At 38.9% G+C, this 19,195-nt stretch overlaps 1 protein-coding gene across 1 annotated transcript in view; it reads right to left on the bottom strand.

Moving 5' to 3' along the window:
* LOC144252710 (lysosomal cholesterol signaling protein-like) overlaps window positions 1-17,485 on the bottom strand; it is a 48,543-nt gene extending 31,058 nt beyond the window's left edge. Inside the window, exons 1-2 of the mRNA XM_077794857.1 lie at window positions 17,424-17,485; window positions 6,323-6,819 (exon numbers count right to left, since the gene is read on the bottom strand). Coding sequence (XP_077650983.1) covers window positions 6,323-6,788 — 466 coding nt within the window. The 5' untranslated portion in view covers window positions 6,789-6,819; window positions 17,424-17,485. The remainder of the gene's footprint in view (window positions 1-6,322; window positions 6,820-17,423) is intronic.
* Window positions 17,486-19,195: the final 1,710 nt, after the last annotated feature.

Genomic DNA, 19,195 nt, shown 5'->3' with positions numbered 1-19,195 from the left:
TAAGACAAAGTATGTGTGCTGTGTATTATAGGTAATTTTAAGGAATTTTCCCAAGGGTTTGAGTATCCATGATGACTTTAGAATCTGATACTATATAAGATGTGTTTCCTTGGAGGGAGTTAAGTGGATTGGATCTGACTTCTAACAGTTTCCTGGAGGAGTTAAGGGTTGGTGGCCTGGTCTGGGATTATTAGGGCAATTTAGAGTCATGGAATAAATAACTTGGTCTGTGGGCACATTTTTGGCAGTAGGTCCCAAATAGAAAAACTGATACAGAATTGAAATTGAAAAAGATAAAACGTGGACAGCCAGTCACCAAGGAGAGACTCAATCTTGTGGAAAAATGTAAAGATTAGGTTTCTCTGTTTATATTAAGATAAAGTGACACAGGCAGGAAAACATAGTTGTTTACTTACTCGGGATACATAAGTTCAGTTAATATCATGTGCATGACCCGTTAAAGTTATGTAACTAGATTATATAACCTTTAGAAGTTCACCTTGCTCTCATTAGCCAAAATCTTCTTTGTATAAAATTCACCCCCACCCCGCATTTTTCAGCAAAGCACATAGGAAGTTCTATTATATCTCCAAAATGAAGAAGTTAAAAGATATTTGATTATATAAAGTTTCATAATTTTCACTGAATTCTAAATTATGCTAGCTTTATAACTCTTAGTGGTTTTCTTTCATGATTCATAAGGTTCATTTTACTTCTAATTAAACATTCTATCGCTAAGAGAAAGATACCTGCTCACCACTCAGTTTTTAACTTGAGTGGATATTTTGGAAATGTCTTGTTTTAAATCTGAGTATAAGAATTTTCCCTAAGCAGGCACACTACAATGCAAAGGTGTTTCCTCTAACAACTTACAGTTGTATGATCTACTCAAAGCCACTTATATTAATGACCTTTTTCTGAAATTTACTTTCCTGGTACATTAGTAGTCCTCATCACATAATAGATTCTGATTGTTTTAGGAGCTCAATGCAACTTTGAGCAACCAGTTTTATTACCTAAGGCTGCCCAATCATCAAACAGTGTTTTTGCTTTCCTCAGGTTCAGTAACCTGAGGTCAACAACAAGAAGGGTGAGTATGTGGTAGGATGAGATATTCTGAAAGAAAAGAGAGACTATATTCACATGACTTTTATTTCAGAAGAATATTATTATGATTGTTCTTTATTGTTAGTTATTATAGTTAATCTCTTACTGTGCCTAATTTATAAATTTAATTTTCTTTTAGGTAGGTATGTGTGTATAGGATTAAAACATTGGTACCCTCAGTTTCAGGCATCCACTAGGGGTCCTGGAACATATTCCTGGCAGATTAGAGGAACCACCGTGTTTACTTTCTTCTTTGGCAGGATCTTCTTTATTTTCTCTGCTTGATTCTTACTACTGTTACTAGTTAGAAGTCTCAAAATTAGACTACCTAATGTATTACTAAAATACATTATTTTGGATTTTTTCAATTACTCCCTTCATCAATTTTATTTACTGCTAACAAATCATAACTGTCAAAAGTCAACATTATCCCACGGTTCTCACTGTCCACAAGAAGAACTATAGGGTTGGGATTGTGGCTCAGCAGTAGAGAACTTGCCTAGTACAGACGGGACCAGGGTTTGATCCTCAGCACCACATAAAAAATAAAGGCATTGTGTCCATCTACACCTAAAAAATAAATGTTAAAAAAAACAACAACTATAAAGCCTTTTTTTTTTTTGTGGTGCTGGGGATTGAACCCAGGGCCTTGTGCATGCGAGGCAAGCACTCTACCAACTGAGCCATATGTGTAATATGAAATGAATTGCATTCTGCCACCATGTATAACAAATTAGAATAAATAATTAAAGAACAAAACAAAACAAAACAAAAAAAAACCTCTTTTGACATAAACAGCCCAGTTGCCACAACTGAATTTGGAATTCACCTACCTCAGCCTCCTTAGTCACTGGGGTTACATACAACTGCACCCAGCACCCTCTTTTTCCTTTCTTAGTCCTGAGTCTTGGCTGCTATTTAAGGCCAGTCTCTCATGCTACTTCTTCCACCAAGTCTTCAGTTTACATCAATAATCTCTCCACTGGAATGCTATGGTATTTTGTTCCATATTAGTACCACCTTGGCAAATTCTAAGTTCCTTAAAGGCATCATTTTATGACCCACAGTCCCCAGCACAGTGCTGAACAAATCTGAAAATACTTGCTGAATGGGATTAACTTCCCATCAATGAATGCTAAAGTTTTCAGACTAGCAAAAATGTATTTTGTAACACACAATAATTTTTTATCTAATCAACATCAATTAATCCATTTCTTTTTAGATCAGTTTTTCATGTTTTTTGCTTTTGTGTGTGTTGGGAGGAGTTCTTCAGATTGAACCCAGGGGCATTCTATCACTGACCTACATTCCCCAGCCTGTTTTTGAGAGAGGGTCTCATTAAGTTATTGAGGCTAGCCTCAACTTGCAAACCTCCTTAGACTCACACGTAACTGGTGTTATGAACATGTGCCAATGTGCCCAGCTGTTTTTGCTTTTAGAAAATCTATTTTTTAATTGACAAATAAAAATTAAACATAATTATTTGTACATGTTGTTTGTATACATTGGGGAATGGCTAAATGGAGCTAATCACATACTTATCATTTTTGTTATAAAAACACTTATAATCTACTCTTAGCAATTTTAAAAAATATAAGACATTAACTGTAGTCACCATGTTTTACAATGCATCTCTTGAACTTATTCCTCCAAAATGAAATCCTATAAGTATTTTTTAACACTATGAATATTTACAAGCTAGTTACAATTGGGGTTTTTAAGCTCAGCTGAACAAGTGTTCAAAGGCAAAAGAAGTATAGTCTAGTGGGGGAGCAAAAATTGTAATTAGATGCTTATTAAATTACTAGAAGAATAGGGTTCAACATGGGAATTTTAGTCTATGTCAGCCATTCACTTGCATAATTATTTAACATTATATCTTTATCTATAAATTGGCATTGCTTTTCTGTTATCAATCTGAAGATGGTTTCTAAATCTGAAAAGAAATTACATATGAACATGGAAACCTACAGTAACTAAAATTAGATTTATAATCATTATATCAACTATTAAGTTCTAATTAATTAATGCTTATAAATAAGGCTCGTGGAGGGAGGGAGGAATCCCATTATGAGGACTTATTATATAGCTTTGAAGAACTAAGAGATAAAATTAGCCACCTACTGTGGCTCCTATTTTGATTCCTGCAGGGTTTCAATCTCTAGCAAATAACACAAAGACTCTGACAAGATCATTCTATTATATAATGGCATATAGTTAAATGCTTCATTTCCTTTCTGTTTACAGCTCAAGCACTAGGGCATAATTATGATTAGTCAGGGTACTTATGCTATCAGCATTGTTTGAAGAATAAATTATAGGACTTAACTATGCCCTATTAGTATCTTTTAATGACAGAGGCAGGGAACCATTCTGATTTGCTGAAATCAACATTTCACCTTGGTAGATTCTTGGTTTCTTCTACACTTGGATTTTTAAAGTACTTTTGAAAATAATTGTTATAAAAAACAGTGAGCTTTTTAAAAAGTCTGTCATAATGCACTATTCTGTCACTTGAGTAAAAAAGAAAAATCACTTTAATGTAATTTTATAGACCATTATAAATGTCATGGTATTCAAAAAAGCAAATGTGACTACCCTTTTTCTTTATTCATTAACTTATCTGCCTTTTCCTTGCTAGCATTTTTCAAGTCACCTATAAATTGGACAGATATGGAATAAATGTCTTAAAAAGGACATCTTTTTAGAACTCCCAATTGATGCTCCTCTGTGAACAAGAGAGTGGGAATTCTTGGGAGAGGCTACAGAACAAACAGAAAGGTCTTCTCTCTGGAGAGGCTTCTCTGTTCACCCTGTACAAGGCCAAAAGGCAGATGGACACAGGCAGAAATAATAAACAACCTCACCCAGGAGCAGATATATGTCTATATAGTTCAGTATCACATTTTCCAATCTGAAGGCATATGAGAAAGTTGTCTATGTTATTGGGTTTTAGTAAAATTATAGACTACAACCTAATGTTACAAGAGTTCTTATTATTTGGGAGTAAAAAAAATAAAATAAAATACAAAAATTGCAACCCAAAATTGGCATACACATCAAAGAAATTTGGGCAAGCACATGCCCAACATGATTATTACAAGATTCACTAAAACAACATGGGACACAAGAAGAGCAGGATGAGAATGGCTGGTTATATTCTTTATTTAGATATTCTGCCTTGATAAAAAATTTGATTAATTCATCTAATAGATCTTTTTTTCATTACTGCTCATTTCATGGAAAATTTAGGAATACTATAGGGACAAAGAATTTTGATTCTTTCTGAAAATAATGTATAACAAAGGCTGCTTGGGTGTTCTGAGATAAACTTGGCATGTTATATAACTATGTGGCATAAGAGAATGCCCAGGACTTAGAATCAGAAAACTTAGGTTTGGATCTCAGTCACCTGTTAGCTGTGTGACCTGGAATAAAACAATCTCTGTAAGCTTATCTCCTTATTTGAAAATGAGGATAATAGTATCTGCCCTATTCAAATGAGATAAGTGTAAGAAAGTACTCTGTAAACTACAAAGTTACAAATGTTAGTTTTGTTTAGTTATGGGTTTACTAATCTATGAGATTATATGAAACTAATATACTTCTAATTGATGTCAAAGTAAGATAAGCAATATTTATTAAATATATAAACCATGGTACTGAGCCACTTCTGAATTTCTTATATCATAAATATATTGACTAATCTGTTATTAGTTCTAAGGAAATGGTCAAACACATTAACTCCTCGATCTTCTATTTCCAAAAATCTTTTCCTTTAAAATTCAATAACCTTAAAGGAACACCTATTTAGTTTGTTACTATTTATAGCTCAGTTACCTAAGATTCTAGTTTTCCATCTACTAAGCCTCCTGCTTTACTCATGATTTGATTTCTTTGGTATTTTTAAATTTTGGGTAAGTGAGATGGAGAAAGGTCAAAGGTGGAAAAAGGTATGAAGTATAGTTCACTAGAGTCTTTTTGGTACCAGTGGTGAAATAAATTGGGGGTGGGAAGAGAGGATGAAATGAATAGATAAGAAACTTAAAAGTTAATGGTAGAGGGGCTGGGATCATGGCTCAGCGGTAGAGCGCTTGCCTAACATGGGTGGGACCCAGGTTCGATCCTCAGCACTACATAAAAATAAAGGTATTGTGTCCATCTACACCCATAAAAATAAATTTTTTTTAAAAAGCTAATGGTAGATTTCAGTTGTATACTTTAAAATTCCAATCACATTTCTGCTCAGAAGATGTCATCAAATAAACCTTAACTGACCACCTTGTCTAAAATGGCATCTTCTCATTCCTGTGCCTCTACACTACTTATTTGTTTACAGGGGTATTCTTAGCAGCAGGCACAGTCACTGGTATATAACAGTGCTTTACGAGTGAATGAATGACTATATCCATACAAGTCATGTCTGCACATTGCGATTCATGATCAAAATACACATAACTTTAATTTTAAAATATAAAAAAGAAGCTAGTAGGTGTACTTTTTCTTGGTGACCGAGTGTTCTGAAAAATAGAGTACGTTTCCTTCCAAGATACCCCAACATCTCAATTTGGTTTATTTATTGTTTTTCAGGAAAACATACACATATAGAAACATAAAATTAGGCTGCTTAAAGAGATGGAAAGATAAAAATACCCTTACCATTTCTGTTCTTAAATAATAATTTAACTTCAATGAAAATACTCTGAAATTTTGAAAAAAATAAAAGCTTCAAAACAATTTTTAAAGTAAAACCAAACATATATATATAGTAAGAAAAATAAAGAAGGGAAAAATATCACTCTTAATGAGCATAAATTTCTAATGCTAATACTTAGTAACGACTATTTTTATATAAATGTAAGTTTTCTTTACATGATTTAAATCAGAATTTGAGCCCTTCTGGGAAATTATATTTCTTTCATATGTGATTTTTAAGAAGAAATAGAATACTACTAGAAAGAATATTTACAAAGGTTATGAGGATATGACCATTTATTTTAGGTAGGTGTTTAAAGGATCCTTAAACTCCTATGTTGAGGGAAAATTACAATCCATCCTAATTTATGATATACTTAAGATAAAAATATGAAAGATTTCTTAAATTCAAGAATAAGAATCTATTACTAACAAATGTTTAGATTTAAACCTTATATTTGTTACCTCCTTAAACACCTGAATTTTTTAAAAATTGAAAAAACAACAACAAAGAACTTACCTATAGGGTATCCCAATGCAAAGTCATTACTTTGTGTAGCAAAAATAGGGAAGAGTCCAGCTTTGCTAAATCGACTATCAGGACTGGCAACCAGTAAGGTTAATACACATACAATGAAAAACACAGAAGCTTTGCCAATTAAGATACTGTATAAGAATGCCCAATCTACATTGGAAAAGTTAAGTACAACCATGTTTTTGAATAATAAAGCCGGAAGTGCAAATCTGGAGACAAAATTTCCCAGTCCTTTAGCCTGTGTTGATGTTATGACATTGGCCCTTCCTGCTATGTAGCCACAAAGGACTATGCCAAAGCATTCTAGTAAGGCTGGAAAAAGCCTTGTTATTGACATTGAAGGTGAATCATTAGTGGAATTGAATCCATGTGTTACTGTGGTAGATGAAGTCTCAGATACATTGATGGCAATGGTTGAGTTCTCTGTAGGCAAATTAGAAAAGGAATCCATTTTCTCTCACTCTCCAACTCTGGTCAGATCTCTGAAAAGAAAAGAAAATTCAGTGTAACAATATGAAGAATTCTAGCTGAAAGGAAATACTGCAAATTTAGAATTATTTACTTATTAAACGGTTAAATAATTATACATACTTCCTTCAACGATCACCAAGGAAAAATACAATGGAAATAAAGTGGAGGTGGGGAGGATACTAACATTAACATTTTTAGTCTCTAAGGTAGGTCAGCTCAAACATTTGTATTGCTACTCTACATTCCTATCCAACATATGTTAAATAAGATGCACAAATATTACAGCTGCAGTGATGCCCTGAGGCTCTTCTCTCCAGTGATCCACAACTGAGGTATCTAGTATTTAAGAGATGGGATCCACAGAGTCTCTGTTGTTGTCCACTTGCATCCAGATTCTCTGGAAATTTCAGAAATTATCAGGGGATGACCAAGGAGTCATTCTGAGTCCCTTCCAGAGTGTGATCATAATTGAGTATAAGGAAAAAGAATACAGTATAGCATCACTTATCAACTTTGAACCAATAATTTTAACTTTTCTATGCCTCACTTAATCTGTGAAATGGCAATAACAGTCTATACCTCACAAAAACGTGAGCCTATTCAAGTAAAGTCCTTATGATCACATCTGGTGAATTAAACAAAGCTAAATATAACTTTAGATTGAATATGAGAGCATGAAAGACAAAATTATGAAAAAATGATGGCATTCCATCAACCTACACATACTGACTGGCCCAAGAGTTCCTTTGTACCACAGCGACTTTGCACATGCAAAACCACTCTAAAACATTCCCTACCTACCTGTCTACCACTCTGTACATAATTAACACCTACCGATCCTCCTAAACCATATAATTAATTAGCCAAGTCAAGTCTCTTTCAAATGGAATGATTATCCTTACCTTTAACCACTTTTTTCTCATTTTGTAATTATACTATATATTAGAGTGACATAGAACTTATGTCTGTCTCCCTCACCAGACATTAAGTGTAACAGAAGAAAGAACTAAGCATGTCTTTGTTCACTGCTGTGTCCCTAACATCTAGCATAGTATCTGGCACACAAGAAACACTGAAAAAAAAGTTCTTGTTTAATGAATCACTAAAACAGTATCTTGTACTTAAATAAGCTCCCTAACCTTTCATGGATCAATGTTCTCTTTCAGGCATTCTCTAGTTTGTGGAATTTTTTTTTTTTTATTGTTGGTCGTTCAAAACATTACATAGTTCTTAATACATCATATTTCAGAGTTTGATTCAAGTGGGTTATGAACTCCCAATTTTACCCCGTATACAGATTGCTGTATCACATCAGTTACCCTTCCATTGATTGACATATTGCCTTTCTAATGTCTGATGTATTCTGCTGTCTGTCCTATTCTCTCCTATCCCCCCTCCCCTCCCCTCCCCTCCCCTTTTCTCTCTCTACCCCTTCTACTGTAAATCATTTCTTCCATTTGTATTATCTTGTCTTACCCCTCCTTTCCTCTTATATGTCATTTTGTATAACCCTGAGTATCACCTTCCATTTCCATGCGATTTCCCTTCTCACTTCCTTTCCCTCCCACCTCTCAACCCTGTAAATGTACATCTTCTTCTCAAGCTCTTCGTCCCTACCCTGTCCTTATTTCCTCCCCTTATATCAAAGGAGTCATTTGGTATTTGTTTTTTAAAGATTGACTAGCTTCACTTATCATAATCTGCTCTAATGCCATCCATTTCCCTCCAAATTCTATGATTTTGTCATTTTTTAATGCAGAGTAATACTCCATTGTGTATAAATGCCACATTTTTTTATCCATTCATCTATTGAAGGGCATCTAGGCTGATTCCACAATCTTGCTATCGTGAATTGTGCTGCTATGAACATCGATGTAGCAGTGTCCCTGTAACATGCTCTTATTAGGTCTTTAGGGAACAGACCGAGAAGGGGAATAGCTGGGTCAAATGGTGGTTCCATTCCCAGCTTTCCAAGAAATCTCCATACTGCTTTCCAAATTGGCTGCACCAATTTGCAGTCCCACCTACAATGAACAAGAGTACCCTTTTCCCCGCATCCTCTCCAGCACTTATTGTTGTTTGACTTCCTAATGGCTGCCAATCTTACTGGGGTGAGATGGTATCTTAGGGTGGTTTTGATTTGCATTTCTCTGACTGCTAGCGATGGTGAGCATTTTTTCATGTACTTATTGATTGATTGTATGTCCTCCTCTGAGAAGTGTCTGTTCAGGTCCTTGGCCCATTTATTGACTGGGTTATTTGTTATCTTATTGTCTAATTTTTTGAGTTCTTTGTATATTCTGGTTATTAGGGCTCTATCTGAAGTGTGTGGAGTAAAGATTTGTTCCCAGGATGTAGGCTCCCTGTTTATCTCTCTTATTGTTTCTTTTGCTGAGAAAAAACTTTTTAGTTTGAGTAAGTCCCATTTGTTGATTCTAGTTGTTAACTCTTGCGCTATGGGTGTCCTATTGAGGAATTTGGAGCCCAATCCCACAGAATGAAGATCATAACCAACATTTTTTTCTATCAGATGCCATGTCTCTGATTTAATATCAAGCTCCTTGATCCATTTTGAGTTAACTTTTGTGCATGGCGAGAGATAGGGATTCAGATTCATTTTGGTGCAAATGGATTTCCAGTTTTCCCAACACCATTTGTTGAAGATGCTATCCTTCCTCCATTGCATGCTTTTAGCCCCTTTATCAAATATAAGATAGTTGTAGTTTTGTGGATTGGTTACTGTGTCCTCTATTCTGTACCATTGGTCCACCCGCCTGTTTTGGTACCAGTACCATGCTGTTTTCGTTACTATTGCTCTGTAGTATAGTTTGAAGTCTGGTATCGCTATACCGCCTGATTCACACTTCCTGCTTAGTATTGTTTTTGCTATTCTGGGTCTTTTATTATTCCATATGAATTTCATGATTCTTTTATCTATTTCTACAAGAAATGCAGCTGGGATTTTGATTGGTATTGCATTGAACTTATAGAGAACTTTTGGTAATATCGCCATTTTGATGATGTTGGATCTGCCTATCCATGAGCAGGGTATATTTTTCCATCTTCTAAGGTCTTCTTCTATATCTTTCTTTAGGGTTCTGTAATTTTCATTGTATAAATCTTTCACCTCTTTTGTTAGGTTGATTCCCAAGTATTTTATTTTTTTGGGGGATATTGTGAATGGAGTAGTTGTCCTCATTTCCGTTTCAGAGGATTTGTCGCTGATATACAGGAATGCCTTTGATTTATGCGTGTTGATCTTATATCCTGCCACTTTGCTGAATTCATTTATTAGCTCTAATAGCTTCTCTGTAGACCCTTTTGGGTCTGCTAGGTATAGAATCATATCATCTGCAAATAGTGATAATTTAAGTTCTTCTTTTCCAATTTTTATCCCTTTAATTTCTTTCGTCTGTCTAATTGCTCTGGCCAGTGTTTCGAGGACTATGTTGAACAGAAGTGGCGAGAGAGGGCATCCCTGTCTTGTACCAGATCTTAGAGGGAATGCCTTCAATTTTTCTCCATTCAGAATGATGCTGGCCTGTGGCTTATCATATATTGCTTTTACAATGTTGAGGTATGATCCTGTTATCCCTAATTTTTCTAGAGTTTTGAACATAAAGGGATGCTGTACTTTGTCGAATGCTTTTTCTGCATCTATCGAGACTATCATATGGTTCTTATTTTTAAGTCTATTGATGTGGTGAATAACATTTATTGATTTCCGTATATTGAACCAGCCTTGCATCCCAGGGATGAATCCTACTTGATCATGGTGTATAATTTTTTTGATATGTATTTGAATCCGATTCGCCAGAATTTTATTAAGGATTTTTGCGTCAAGGTTCATTAGAGATATTGGTCTGTAGTTTTCTTTCTTTGAAGTGTCTTTGTCTGGTTTCGGAATCAGGGTGATGTTGGCCTCGTAGAATGAATTTGGAAGTTCTCCCTCTTTTTCTATTTCCTGAAATAGCTTGAAAAGTATTGGTGTTAGTTCCTCTTTAAAGGTTTTGTAAAACTCTGCTGTATACCCATCCAGTCCTGGGCTTTTCTTAGTTGGTAGTCTTTTGATGGTTTCTTCTATTTCTTCTATTGTTATTGGTCTGTTTAGGTTGTCTATATCCTCCTGGTTCAATCTGGGCAGATCGTAAGACTTAAGGAGTTTATCTATGCCTTCACTATCTTCTATTTTATTGGAGTATAAGGCTTCAAAATAGTCTCTGATTATCTTCTGTATTTCTGAAGTGTCTGTTGTGATATTGCCTTTTTCATCCCGTATGCTAGTAATCTGGGTTCTCTCTCTTCTTCTCTTCGTTAGCATGGCTAAGGGTCTGTCAATTTTATTTATTTTTTCAAAGAACCAGCTTTTAGTTTTGTCAATTTTTTCAATTGTTTCTTTTTCATTAATTTCAGCTCTGATTTTGATTATTTCTTGCCTTCTACTTCTTTTGCTGTTGTTTTGCTCCTCTTTTTCTAGGATTTTGAGATGAAGTATGAGATCATTTATTTGTTGGTTTTTTCTTTTTTGAGGAATGAACTCCAACCAATGAATTTTCCTCTTAGGACTGCTTTCAATGTGTCCCATAGATTCCGATATGTTGTGTCCGTGTTTTCATTTAACTCTAGGAATTTTTTAATTTCCTCCTTGATGTCTTCAATAACCCATAGGTCACTCAGCAACCTGTTGTTCATTCTCCAAGTGATGCTTGATTTTTCCTTTCTTCTTTTATCATTGATTTTCAGTTTCATTCCATTATGATCAGATAAGATGCATGGTATTATCTCTACCCCTTTATATTGTCTAAGAGTTGCCCTGTGACATAATATATGGTCTATTTTTGAGAAGGTTCCATGTGCTGCTGAAAAAAAAGTGTAACTACTTGATGTTGGGTGGTATAGTCTATATATGTCAATTAAGTCTAGGTTGTTAATTGTGTTGTTGAGTTCTATAGTTTCCTTGTTTAACTTTTGTTTGGAAGATCTGTCCAGTGGTGAGAGAGGTGTGTTGAAGTCTCCCATGATGATTGTATGGTGGTCTATTAGACTCTTGAACTTGAGAAGAGTTTGCTTGATGAACACCGCTGCACCATTATTTGGGGCGTATATATTTATGATTGTTATGTCTTGTTGGTTTATGGTTCCCTTGAACAGTATGAAGTGTCCTTCTTTATCCCTTTTGATTAGCTTTGGCTTGAAATCTATTTTATTAGATATGAGTATGGACATGCCTGCTTGTTTCCGCTGTCCATATGAGTGGTATGATTTTTCCCAACCTTTCACCTTCAGTCTATGGATATCTTTTCCTATCAGATGCGTCTCCTATAGACAGCATATTGTTGGGTCTTGTTTTGTGATCCATTCTACTAGCCTGTGTCTCTTAATTGGTGAGTTTAAGCCATTGACATTTAGGGTTATTATTGAGATATGGTTTGTACTTCTATCCATATTTGTTTGTTGATGTTACTAAACCTGATTTGTTATCCTCTTTGACTACTTTTCCCCCTTTACTGTCCTACCTCCCATTGTTGGTTTTCAATGTTATTTTCCATTTCCTCTTCCTGCAATGTTTTGCCAAGGATTTTTTGAAGAGATGGTTTTCTAGCTGCGAATTCTTTTAACTTTTGTTTATCGTGGAAGGTTTTAATTTCATCTTCTAACCTGAAGCTTAATTTTGCCGGATACACGATTCTTGGTTGGAACCCATTTTCTTTCAGTGTTTGAAATATGTTATTCCAGGATCTTCTAGATTTCAGAGTCTGTGTTGAGAGATCAGCTGTTATCCTAATTGGTTTACCCCTAAATGTAATCTGCTTCCTTTCCCTTGTAGCTTTTAAAATTCTTTCCTTATTCTGTATGTTGGACATCTTCACTATAATGTGTCTAGGTGTGGATCTCTTATGGTTTTGTACATTCGGCATCCTGTAGGCTTCTAGGATTTGGGATTCTGTCTCATTCTTCAAGTCTGGGAAGTTTTCTCGTATTATTTCATTGAATAGGCTGTGTATTCCTCTGGTATGGAGCTCTGTGCCTTCCTGTATCCCAATGACTCTTAAATTTGGTCTTTTGATATTGTCCCATATTTCTTGGATGTTCTGTTCATGGTTTCTTAGCAGACTTGCTGAGCTGTCTATGTTCTTTTCCAGTTGAAATACTTTGTCTTCATTGTCTGATGTTCTCTCTTCTAAGTGATCTACTCTGCTGGTAGTATTCTCAATTGAGTTTTTAAGTTGGTTTATTTTTTCCTGCATTTCTAGTATTTCTATTTGTTTATTTTTTATTTCCTCTATCTCCCTGTGAAGTTGATCTTTTACTTCCTGGATTTGTTTGTCAATATGATCTTTCATTGACTGATTTTGCTGTCTCATGTCTTCCTTGAGACTCCAGATCATCTGAAGCATATATATCCTGAACTCTTTATCTGACATTCCATCTGTTGCAGCTATTACCTCTTCTAAAGTTGAGTTGACCTGCATTGCTTGTGGTCCCTTCTTTCCTTGTCTTTTCATACTGCTGGTGTTTCTTTCTGCTTGGTGCAACTGATGTGTTTTTGAAATTTACCCCCTATTTATTTACGTTGCTCTTGTATAGTTGGGAAGCCTCCCTTGCTGGGCTGGTAGTAGCTGTGCTCCTCCTCTAATTATGGTGGTCTGTCTACCTCGCTGATCGGTCGCAGGTCTGCCCCCCCCCGCGGGCCCGGGAGGCAGCTTTACTTTACCCCCACTCCAATTGTGGTAACGTAACTACCACACCCTGGGGTCGTTTGTCCAGATCTGGATGTGGGTGGCGACTCTGGTGGGTCCCTACTCCAATTGGTGTGACGCATCTACCACGCTGGCAGACCTCTAGGCCGGTGGGTCGTAGTTCTGCACAGCCCCCACTCCCAATGGGGGGTATCTGACTACCTCTCCAGCGATTCGCTGAGCCCCCTCCGGACTCGGGCGGCAACCCTGCTGCGCCCCCACTCCGACCAGTGTGACGCGACTGCCTGGGTGTTACGTGTCCACCACGCTGGCAAGCTACCTGGCCTGACTTGCCATTGGGCGGCAGGTCTGCCTGCCTGCACTACTTGCTCAGATGGCAGGTCTGCACAGCCCCTACTCCAAATGAGGTTACTTGACTACCGCGCCGCGAAGTCGCTGGTCCTATTCTAGGCGTGGGCAGCAACTCTCTTCAGCCCCAGCTGCGTTTGGGGTGTCATGATACCACGCCGGCGGGTCACTTGTTCTACTCTGGGCACAGGTGGAAGTTCCACTCTGCCCCCACCGCTCCCAGCAGGACCCTGATTGAGAAGCAGTCACCGCCGGTTCCCTAGCCTTGGGCCAACGCAGCTTAGGTAGCCGGAACCCCGCCTCTCCGATCCCGATACACTCTCCGCTGGGAGCTGGCTCCAGCGAGCGACCCTCGCGGGTTCCCCAGCCCCAGGCCAAAACTGTTCCGGGAGTCAGAACTCAGTCGGCCCAAGCTCAGCGCACACTCCACTTGGAGCTGGCCTCCGCAGGCCGACCCCACAGTTTCCTCAGACCTGGGCTCGGTTAGTCCCGGAAACCAGCCTCTAGCTGCTCAGTGCCTGGCGCACGCCTTGCCTGGCACGAGCCCCTAGTAGTATTCTCCACAAGATCCCCAGTCCCGAGCCTGAGCAAGAACTCTGTCTGCTAGACGCAGGCAAATACCAGCCTTATGTCACCTGTTCCGTGGTTGAATGGGCTGCGATCAGTAGAACATGGAGTTGATTACATCATCTCTCCGAAATGGCGGCTGCTGTCCTCCTTTGTGGTCTGACCACCGGTATCTGGAACCAAGCTGGACCGCTTCTCTCCTCTGTCTCAAAGCCGGAACTCAGCACTAGGGGCTGCCAATGTACCACTGGCGGTGGCCCCCGGAATCCGTATTGCTGCTCCGCCGCTCCGGCCCCCTGCCGCCACGGACTTCAGCCGCGGGGTGAACGCCTGTCAGGCTATGCGGCCCTCCGTGCGGAGAAATAGAGCTCTCACAGCCGAACTTCACCCGGTGGAAATCTGTCAACTAGATTCTGGAGCACCTCAATTTCACTTGAAATTCCCAGCAAGATATCCTTTAGCCGTTTCACATCGACTTTCTCCCGATTAGTTACGCAGCTCACTGCGGTGATGCCTTCCCTTCGCCGCCATCTTGAGTCCCCCCCTGGAATTTTTTTCTGAATAATAAAATATTCTAATTTTTTTTCACTATAGCAACAGACCCTAGAACACAAAATGTGCTCTAAAATGTTCTAAAGATGTTCATAAAATGTTAAAGAACACAAATATGTTGTAAAACATTATGAAGATGTTCCAAAAATGCTCAACAAAGAACAAATTCTGTATGTTAATATGACAAAAAATTATCAGACTCTCCTCTTGCTGCCAGGGACACAATGAAGAAGAGGTTTGGATGACTCAAGTTAAACAGCTTTTATTAGTAATTTTATTAGTAATTTGAAGTTAATTGATAATTATTGCCAATTTCTAAGTAATTATTCTGGGTTTACCATCTAAAGTGGCCTTATATAAGGCAGAAAGTAAAACGGCTCATGCTTCCTGAAATTTATAATACCCTGCATGGTTAAGTTATCAAATATCCTTAGCACATTAAAAGACTCACATGGCAGGCCAGAGATCACCAGGTGATATATGGGGATGTGTTAAGAGAGTTTTCTCTATCCTATCCTTGTATAAACCAAACCACTTTAAAATCTTACATTCAATCTGGATTAGGACAAGTATTTTTCTACCAGGATTAGACAGGAGTGGTTCAATATAAACAAACCTGACAACACTCACGTACTTGAAGTTTACCAAATGAGCATCAAATTATATCCTGGGAAAGTTATTCATTGGTACAAATACCCATACTTGAAGCAGCTGGTAAACAAAGATGTTAAACATTTGGAGCCATTAAGAAACGTGGACTTGGAAAGGCAGTTGTAAAGAAGGTGATAAACTATTCCAGTCTTCTGATGTTTTTCAAAAGTTCTCTTTGTTTGGAGCATTAATAAGTCATACTGCTCCACAACCTCTTATTTGGACCACAAAAACATCAATGTAGTCCAATATTTTTTGAAAACAATTGTAACTAACAGTAGTTCAGTGAAAAGAATCTAACAGATTCTGGACCATAACAGTTACCAACACCTTGGGTCAGTGACTCTACCTCCCAGAATTTCAGTTTCCTCAACTGTAAAATGACAGTAAAAACCCTCTCAGAGGGATATTGGGTAGATGGGCTATTTTATGCACAGCTTATCACAAAGTAGGCCTTTAAGAAATGGTAGCAATTGCTATTAGAAGCTATAGTCCTAATAAGAATGGTAACAAAGTTAATAAAATGTATTCCTGGTTCTCCAAACATACTAGGTATTAAAGATCCTACAACTAAACTAGAGGATAGCATATGTCATGAAGTTATCAGCTTCTGTTTTATAATCAAATTAAGGGAGGTTGAATTTAATTTAGTTTGATCTTAAATAGCTGCTAACAGTAAAGGGAGCTCTTCATTTTTCTCTCTGATGGTCAAAAAATTGTAGCAATGTCCAGAGTTAACTTTCAATTAATTGAAAATTAAAAGAAAAAACTTTGAAAAGTAACTTCTTCCTTCCTATGAGGTTTCTTTTAATGTTTTCCAGTATTATAAAAGCAACACCTGCTGAGGGAAAAGTCAAAACAATCAAAAGGATTTAAAAGTTTTATCCATCCTAATCTTTTTTTTTTCTTTTAGAGGTGCTAGGGATTGAACCTAGGATTGCTCCACCACTGAGTTACATCCCAGTCCTTTTTATTTCTTATTTTGAGACAGGGTTTCTCTAAATCGCTGGCCTTAAACTTGTAATCTTCCTGCCTCAGCCTGTCGTGTAGCAGGGAGATTACAGGCTTGTGCCACCACTCCTGGCTCATCTTAAATCTATTTTAAACGTGAAGAAAATATGTTTCCAAAAGCATATTTTAAAAATGAACAGAAACCATAGCAAGGGAAGTTTTTAAAAATTACACCCAGTCTTTTCATCTATAAAAATAAGGCTTGTTACAGAACAAACAAGTTGACCTGTCACAGTACAAGACGGTTCACCGGACCAGGTACTGGAGAAATTATGTATACAAACTGCGTCTGGCTCCTTCATATTTGACTTAGAAAACTTCTGCAAACCACATAAATTGCAAATAATTATTAAGTGAAAACGGTGTGTGTTAACATCAAAGATAAAGCTGTAAACTCTTAGGCTATTTCTCAAACACGGACATCCTTTATCCCATGGGAAAAGCCCAATACAGTGAGAAACTACTAAAGAATTCTACAATACGAACAGTCATACCATTCATCCACTCCCACCTACTTGCTGGGGACCAAATATCCTCCCTAGGGAACCCATGGTGTGGAGCGCTGAGCATTTCCATCTTCCTTTATCTTCAGGGACAGACTTTAGCCCTTCCAGATAAGGAGTGCGGAGAGTCCCTAACTAAATACTGTCCAGAGGGCAGTTGCCACCCAACGCCTGGGAAAGCAGTGGAAATGGAAAAGGCAAACGGGTAAGAAAAAGGTGGTCGCTCAACTTTGCAGGGCATGGAAGTCACAAGGTCATGGTTAACTAAAATGCTCTAGGTACCTGAGCAGATGCTTTCAGGAGGGCAGATACTGTGGCCACCCGCGGGATAAAAGGAAGAGTCGGAGAATGACAGGGTGGATACACGTGCAGTGAGGAGCTGTCCACACTGGGAATGGTTGTTCTGCCACGGGAGGGAACAAGCCGCCCTTCCTGCGCAAGCCTTCCCAGGTGGTCCCACTCGGGCCAAAGGCAGGCGCTGAGAGGCAGAGGCGAGCAGACGCAGGCAGCTGGCCGCGGGGCCCGATTGCAGAGGGAGGGCCGGGCGCCGTCCACCAGCCCAGCCCCGAAGGGCGGGGGCGGGAGCATCGGGTGCCCGCTAGGCAGAGTCAGGGCTAGGCGGGTCCGCGCCCAGGGGCCCTAGCTCACCTGCTGCGTCTGCAGCCCTGCGGCCGCGAGAAGGGAGTCGGTGCTTGCCGAGGGCCAAGCAGCGAGGAAATCACCGTCATCTCCCGCCCCAAGCCCTCCTCTGCAGAGTGCGGCCGCACGTTTCGAGAAAGTGAGGTGGGGTAAGCCACTGTGGCCGGGTCGGCCCCTCCCGGTGCCGGCTTTTGGCCCCGCCCCCGTCCCGCCTTCAGCCCCCGCCCCGGCCTCCAGCTTCGAGCAACCTGGCGCACGCCTCGCCTGCAGGCCCGCCCCAGCCTCCAGTCGCACAGCCCCCGCCCCTTCCTCAGGCCCGCCCCGGGTCCCTAGACTAACCGCACAGCCCACCCCCGCTTCAGGCCCCGCCCCAGTCTCCAGCTTCATTCAGGGCCACACCGCCCCCGCGCTAGGCCCCGCCCGGCCACCACAGTCTGCAGCCGCGCGACTTCCGGCCCGGCCCCTAGAAGATGGCGGTCGCCGCGGGGGATTTCCAGGGGTTGCTGGTCTCTCCTCTGGTCGACTGCGGAGCTGTCTCGTCTTTCTGGCTAACGTCAGTCTCGTGTATTGAGATCTGCTAGTTCCCCTCTTGGTTAGTGTAGTCTTTGCATAGCACAGAACATAAAAGCAAGGACTGAGACTCCGATCAGTGTCGAATCCTGCCTCCCATCTTTCCTAAGGAAGTGTGACCTTGACCTTCGAAATCAGATTAAAGTGTAAAGCTTTAGCATTGTGTTTGATTTTAGAATAAGGGCCTTATTAGTAACTGCTTGTATTTCTAATTTGGGGGAAACATAAAGGCAGTATTCCCTCAATATACTGAGAAGAATCTGCCTGTATCGGAGGCTAACCTCTGAGCCTGAAGTCAAGGTCCTCAGATACAGTGTGCCATTTTGAAAACTGAAGAAGCCCAGTACTTGGCTAATGCCATGAGAATCAAAATTATTTCATATTTTAAAAGATTTATAACCTGATCCCACTTAATATCTCCACAGCATTTTTTTTTAAATCTTTGCATTTTTAAAAACTGTTCTGTCTGGCAACTTAAGGACATTCTTGTCATCCTGTCATCTCTGCAGTTTCAGTGTAAAGATATAAAACTCTGTGGCTTCCGAGAAATGACTCAGTAAGTTGATCATAGGTTAAAGGGTATGAAACTTCGAGAAAATGAACATTATTGAAACTATAGAAAAGGCATGCATCCTGCTCCTACTTTCTTACACTTCTTTGTTCGTTGTGTTTTTCATTTTAACATCCTTTTATGTTTCCCTTGAACCTGGCTACTTAAAATAAAAAAATCTTCTTAATACCACAGTTATCTCTATTTAGAAAGTTTGGAGATTAATTCAATTAAATAAATACTTACTAAGCTTTGAATATTAGGGGACTACTAAGAAGATAGGCCTAGAAAGTTA

This window comes from Urocitellus parryii, unplaced genomic scaffold (genome assembly GCF_045843805.1).
Source record: "Urocitellus parryii isolate mUroPar1 unplaced genomic scaffold, mUroPar1.hap1 Scaffold_53, whole genome shotgun sequence".
In the NCBI taxonomy this organism is placed as follows: Eukaryota; Metazoa; Chordata; class Mammalia; order Rodentia; family Sciuridae; genus Urocitellus; species Urocitellus parryii.
The sequence above is the reverse complement of the archived record's forward strand: the minus strand, read 5'-3'. Positions and strand labels throughout refer to the sequence as shown.